Source organism: Colias philodice, chromosome 15, assembly GCF_061535455.1.
Source record: "Colias philodice isolate Cphi_HAF_F1 chromosome 15, ilColPhil1 Martin Lab GWU primary, whole genome shotgun sequence".
NCBI lineage: Eukaryota > Metazoa > Arthropoda > Insecta > Lepidoptera > Pieridae > Colias > Colias philodice.
In genome coordinates, this window is record NC_143100.1 from 4,221,695 (window position 1) to 4,228,939 (window position 7,245).

At 32.9% G+C, this 7,245-nt stretch overlaps 2 protein-coding genes across 2 annotated transcripts; one reads left to right on the forward strand and one right to left on the reverse strand.

The window, feature by feature from the left end:
• The first annotated feature begins 24 nt into the window (after positions 1-24).
• On the forward strand, positions 25-5,624 carry LOC149482138 (uncharacterized). The gene is made up of 2 exons (XM_089703820.1): positions 25-277; positions 373-5,624. The coding sequence occupies exons 1-2, from the start codon at positions 230-232 to the stop codon at positions 5,593-5,595; spliced, it is 5,271 nt and encodes a 1,756-aa protein (XP_089559946.1). The 5' UTR covers positions 25-229; the 3' UTR covers positions 5,596-5,624.
• Positions 5,625-6,044: 420 nt separating this feature from the next.
• On the reverse strand, positions 6,045-7,136 carry LOC149482139 (uncharacterized). Its single transcript, XM_089704432.1, has 2 exons — positions 7,034-7,136; positions 6,045-6,812 (listed from the first exon to the last, which is right to left on the reverse strand). The coding sequence occupies exons 1-2, from the start codon at positions 7,070-7,072 to the stop codon at positions 6,084-6,086; spliced, it is 768 nt and encodes a 255-aa protein (XP_089560558.1). The 5' UTR covers positions 7,073-7,136; the 3' UTR covers positions 6,045-6,083.
• Positions 7,137-7,245: the final 109 nt, after the last annotated feature.

The following is a 7,245-nucleotide window of genomic DNA, read 5'->3' on the forward strand; positions in this document are numbered from 1 at the left end:
CGCAGGAAATTATGTGTCAACTTTATTTATTTAACATCACTCGTAATCTATGTGTGGCAGTGTATGTAATTATAAATGAGTCGTTTGAGCTTACAGCTGCCTCGCAAGAACATTGATATTATCTCTGAGTATCACGAGCTGACATTCGACTGAAAAGTTTACGAGATAAACGACAAGTATACGAATCGAACGAAAATCTATTGGTTTAATTAACGTTTAAAATGTGGCCATGGCTCTCAAGAAAAAAGAAAACAAAAATATATTTGTGTTGTTCTTGGTACGTATGAATACTTATATTTATCATAAGATTATTTCAGATTGATTACGTTTCATAGTTAAGAGTGTTATTAAAAATTATGTGAACATTTTCAGGTCACAGTCATAATTCAAGTGGATATAACGCGTGCTGAAAATTTCGATTGTAAAGGAAAGGCTTTTTATTGTTTGAATTCAACACATTTTATGATATGTGTTGATTTAGGAGATGGAATATCAAAATCTGTAGATGACTTCCTAATTCCATGCCCTCCGCCTACTACATGTTCGGAAACCAATATCTATGAATGTGAATTTCACGAAACGACCACTCTAAACCCTATTATTCAGCAGATTGAAGTAACGAAAAATGTGATTGCATCTAGTCATCATTCATTTCTGGAAGGCACAGAATATACAACATTTACACCGTTTTGGTATAAAAGTGTGGGTGAAAAATCTGAGCAATATAACACAGGAAGTTCTACAGTTGAAAATGAATTATTTAATAATGATAAATTTGTGCCTCATTTTGAATCAAATTCTAAAATCGATACTACAACAAAGTTAATCGAGAAAATAGAAACACAACATTATACAACAAATGACCTCAATACAGTTAGTGAAATACAAAAGGTGTTGACGTATACAAATAAACCTCAAGTAGACATGGTAAGTGATTATAATACTGAATTATCTTCAAATACTATACCAGAAATGCTTGAAAGCACTACAGAATTAAATTTTCATTTCACTAAAAGCCAGGAAGTGACTAACGATTACAGTTCCTACAGGAGCAACATTGATGAAAATAATATATACCCAAAGACGACACCATATTATGAACAGTATTATGATACTGTGAGCGAAACGACTTCATCAGGACAACCTTCAAGTTATGTGTATTCAACGCCTGAAATCTATAAGTCAATGGAGACAATTATAGACCGCACACATTTAGTTTCTGAAGCTGAGGCTAAATTAACAACTAATGAAGTAATAACTAGTACATGGAGTAATATAAACAAAGGTGATACTGCATCAGTATATACCGAAAAATCAGTCATAACTGATGATATTGAACAAATAAAAAATGAAATGATTCCTATCAATTCCAATTCTATGATAAGTACTGTTAAATATTCACAAACAACTTCTGATAATGATTTTACAGATAACCAAATCTTAGAAACACACGCCATTAACGATGTACCTACCTATACTCATAATAATATTTTAAGTGAGATTACAGAATTTCCTGATAGTAATTTGATTAAAAGTAGTCTTGATCATACAATTTTAGAAATGATCCAAACAACAGAAAGTATTTCACAAACGTCTAGTCCAGTTGAGGGTACAGCTAATTTATATGATTTAAATACTCTTGGAACAACAGATTTAGATTTGAACGAGAATTCAGAAAAGGATGTATCTTTAATTGAATCAACGACTATAATGGAAACATATAAAGAAACCCTGCCTCAAAACGATGCTCATACAGGTAAATATAATGATTCAAATAAATACTCACAAACAAATAATTCATTAAACAATTTTAATAGTACATATGACAATGATAATGTGTTAGTATACACTAGCAATGAAAGCGCCACAGAAATCTACATAAAGAGTACGATACAGGAAGACGCAGCAGCAGGTACGATTTTCACCCGTGATACACATTATAAAGAAACGGCAACACCTAAGAATGATATTTCAAGTGCTAATATTTTATCAACGACTAATGCGGGAGCAGTCAACACCACAGAAGTATATGAAAATGAATATCCTCGAGAGACAAAAACAGTATCAGAGCAATTGTTCAAGGAGAATTCTAGTTTTACTCTGGAAAGTCTCTCAACAGCAGTTTTAGAACAAGAAAACGTAATTACAACAGAATCTAACAAGAATGTTCTTCCATTCAGTGACCAATCAGAAATTATTCAGAGAAATAACACAGACGCAGATGATTCTATGAAACTTAGTACTGTTCCCATCGATCCTGAAATAAATACAAAAGTTACACATAATAATTTAATAGAGAACACGATATCCGATATTTTAGATTTATCTACATTATCACAAGACCTTAATAAAAATAATATCATGGATGGGATAAATTCAACGATTTCGAATAATGATAGAAAATACGGAGACATCGTTGATGAAATTAAAACATCTGGATTAAAACCTACAGAATTAAATTCTAATTTATCATTTATTATTGATGTAACAGAGGTAGACCAAGCTTTTTCAAATACAGTTTTAATAAGAAAATATACCACAACAACGCCGACACCATATCAATATACAACAAGCTTACAAAATGATTTAAGAAACAACTTCAATCCAACTTCATTACAATATGAAACCACAAATGCTGTTAGTAATACAGGCCAAGAAATGATTGACATATCTGATGATGTGATTGAACTGTTGGATAATATGGACGAGTCAAAGTTATCATCCTTAATTCTTAATGAACAACCTATGCCAACGTTATATATGGAATCTCAGATAGTTCCTACAACTTCATATCCCGATAAATCAAAAAGCAAGGAAGGAGTCACTAAAAACAATATCGGTAATAATGATATTCTGATTTCAACAGAAAATTCGAATCGAAAAGATATAATTCGTACAGAAGATACGACTTATACTTTAGATCCGGAAACAAAACAAAACACATTCGATGATACAAACAAAACTTATAAAAACGCTCAAGACTTAAACAGACACGACACAACTCTTGAGAAGATTCATTCATTGGATAGTATTGATCAGCCAAAATTATCAGCTGATACACATAACATAACTCTGATGTCAACTTTATATTCTGAACTTCCTACAACATTGACCGTAACGACTAATTCGGAAAGTTCAAGTAACTTCTACGATAAAACTAATAAATTCGAAACAACAATTAAGGATCCATTAGATAATTTTAACATATCAAAATTATTATCAGCTACTCGTAATATAAAACCGGTGTCAACATTATATTTTGAATCTCAGACGATAGCGACGGTACCTTATCCAGAAATAATTACTGATAGCAATACCGATCATAATTTTCAGCCTTCAAGAGAAAGTTTGAATGATGGTATGTCACGTTCTTTAGAAGATAAAGTTTATTCTACCAATAGCTTAGGTCCTGAATCATATAAATACAATGTTGATAATAGTAATTTACAACATAAAGAAACTGATAAGTATCAGTTTCCAACCAGTGCACCTGTAACACAAAATCTTAATCTTCATAAAGACACTACTATCAAAATTGTTAGTACTACGGAAGGATTAAACAATCAGATTTACACATCTTCAAGAGGCAGATATTTATCCACTGTGCCATTACAAATAAATCTTGGTAGCAATAAAAATTCCAATAGTGATTACACATTGACAACAATTACTGAAAAAACTCCTGTTATAACTTCAATAGATAGTATTCATTATGAAAATATCGATAGTTCTACTGCACCAAATTTGCATCAACAGTTTTACGAAGATGTAGAAAGTTTACCACCCAAAGAAGTGTTTATAAGTAAAGACCATGTTACAAATGGAGGAACTTCGAAAGCACAGGCAATAAATTATACCCACGAAGACACCATCTACGGCACCGATAAAATAGATGTAAAATTCGAAGATAATTTGCTTACAACGGCTAATTTCCAGTATCAAACGCCAGATTTAAGAGCAACGGAAACAACTCACAGTTATAATGAAAATGCTCCCACTCAAAATCATACAAAACAGACCAAAACAACTAACAGTCAAAGAAAAGCAGTTGAATCTCTTCCTATTTTTTCTACAAATATAGAAGGGACTTTATCTGAAACAACATCACTTCCGCAAATAAAAGTAAATTCATATACAACAGACAAACCCGATACTCTAAACGTTAACGATAGTCTATCAAGCGTGAAAAGTCATACTCTAAATATAAACGTTAGTTTATCAAGCGTGAAAAACAAAACTGCCCGTTCAAGTGAAGACAATGGAAATATACCCTTTTCATCTATGCACGTTACACCGGATTTGGCAATAAATGAACATATCATAAGAACAGGAAAAAATTATGTAAATATTTCAGAATCAGAAGTTATGTTTCCAGTTGCGATAGATAAGGGTACTACCCATAGCATAAAATCATCAATTAATGTTTTATTTTCAAAGGTTTCAAATGCAGAAGAGATCAAAACAACTAGCAATCAAAGAATGTCGGTTGTTACACCTTCGTTTTATTCTGCAAACATAGAAGGGGCTTTACCTCAAACAATATCACCTCCGCAAACAAAAGCAAATTTATATACTACGGTCAAGCCCGATTATATAAGTGTGAACGATGGTCAATCAAGTGTGAAAAGCCAAACGGCCGGTACTATTAATGACAATGGAAACGAACTCTTTTCAGCTAAACACATTACACCAGGTTTGGAAATTATTGAACAAACCATAAGAATAGAAAAAAATAAAATAAATACGCCAGAACCAGAAGTCATTGTTCCTATTGTGTCTGACAGGGGTATAAACAAAAACATTAATTCACCAATAAATGAATTAAATCCAAGAAGTTCAAATGTAGAGGAGCACCAAACCAGGAATTCTACGAAGTCAGAAAAAAATTATACAGAAGGTAATAAAATAAGAAATCATACGACAATAGCACCTATTGTTGCCACACATAGAACTACAGTTAATACTCGCGCATTTGGTTTTAACTGTCTGTATCGTTTTCGAGGAAAGTATGCTGACGAGAACGATTGTCAAAAGTTCTACATTTGTATTGGAAGATTCTATCCTATAGTCGGACACTGCCCTAAAAGCACGGTATTTAGCGACATTCTTAAACAGTGCACCAGGAATTTATCTCACTGTGTTAGAAATAACCAATTTCAGTGTGTAAGAGCTGGGAGATTCAGTGATATTTGGGAACATAATGCATATTATATTTGTGTAAAAAATAAATATAATTATGTAAGATTTAAACTTAGGTGTCAAAAAGGCTATGTACTTAATATGAAATCCGTTACTTGTATCGAGGACAATTTACAGGTTTCGCTTTCAAAACATGAGTTTGATTCAAAAAGTAGTAGTAGTAGTAGCAGTATGGATTCTAGGTCAGCAAACAATGATAAGAAACCCTTAAAGTATAATTTTCAGTGTATCCAAGAAGGCAAATTTTCAGATCCATATGATTGTAGAACTTATTACGTATGCAAGAAATCCAAATCTGAATTTAGACGTAGAAAAAAAAATTGTGACTCGGATGAGGTTTTTCATAAAAGAAAGAAAAAATGTGTTGATGCTGAGAGTTACGAGTGCGACGACTAAGTTTATTCAAAGATGTAAAAGATGATATTATTTATATTGCCTTTATTATATAAATAAATTACTGAGTACATAATTAGCTGGTTTCATTTAATAATAATAATATTAAGGTACTTAATCAAATAATTAATGCTATAAATAGCTTCTGGAGGTAAGTAATAAATCCATACTAATATTATAAATGCGAAAGTAACTCTGTCTGTCTGTCTGTTACTCAATCACGCCTTAACTACTGAACCAATTTGCATGAAATTTGGTATAGAGATATTTTGATATCCGAGAAAGGACATAGGCTACTTTTTATCACGGGAAATAGGATAGGTTTTATCCCGGAAATCCCATGGGAACGGGAACTATGCGGGTTTTTCTTTGACTGCGCGGGCGAAGCTGCGGGTGGAAAGCTAGTAATAGATATACTATTACTCTTATTATAAAATTTTCATAGTGATCAGTCTTATATATTTGAGAATATCTCACAACGTAAAAAAAAATTAAACATTTTCTCGAGGTCGTCTGTTTGCTGTTCCAGCGCCTTGTAAAAATTGATCTTCCTCATCCTTTTCCAATGAAATACAAAAATTGTTTGAGAACAGTGTGCATCGAATGGTATATTCTCCTTTTGCTGGTCGCTGTGGGCAGAAGTATGTAACACGCACGGGCCCTTCGTCATCGGTCACAGCAAAGTTATAGTTTTCACATTCAACTGGCTTCACTCTAGTTCCATACTGACCTAATCCATTGCCATTAATACGATGTGTATCACCCTTCTTGTTAGCATCAGAATAAAACTTGTTTGATACAGAAGTGTTATTTCCCATAGGACATCTGTATTTGTCTGGCGAGGTACATGCTCTTGTATAGCCGTTAAAAACTGTGCGTCCCGTGCATTGGAATTTGAGACCTTGAAAGCGATTTTTATTCGGTATACACAATATGTAGCCTTTGCAGCCAGGTACATTTGGGTCTGCTATCCGCTCGTTGCGGTAGCATCGAACGTTTTTCGTTAGGACTGGATCGATATAATTGCCAATATTCTCGCAAACTTCGTTGGATTCTTCATTGCATATTGTATTTGATGGACACAAGAAAGCTGGACCCAGCATGTTGCCTTCCTCACAAATTCTTAATCGAGATACTCCATCGCAGACAAAACCATATGGACCGCAGTCTAATTTATTCGTGTAAAAGTTCGTTACTCTTGCGCTATTAATCGGCAGGATCTGGGTAACAAAAATGGTTATATTAATCTTAAAACATATATTAATTCCTTAATAAAATAAACAATAAAAAGTGATGATAGGTAATCGTTATAAACTTAGTTCTTTAAATTGGTGTAGTAAAAGAGTATGAAAAATGTATTATTCGTTTATTATTGACGTATCAGAAGATCATCATTATTTTATCCTTTATATTCAAGTTCGTTCGATAAAACTTTACTTACCAGAGACAAACATATCCACACTGAATTATATTTCCACATTTTTAAACTCAGTTTGAACACGACACCTCGTCTCTTTACGACCACTGTTCAACTAACAGCATCAGTTACTTTCTTTTGAACTTACGTATTTCGCATCCAATTATCATTTTTAACACCTCGAGTATATAGAAATGGGTCCATGTCACTGGCTCATTGTGTCGCGTTGTCTTTGT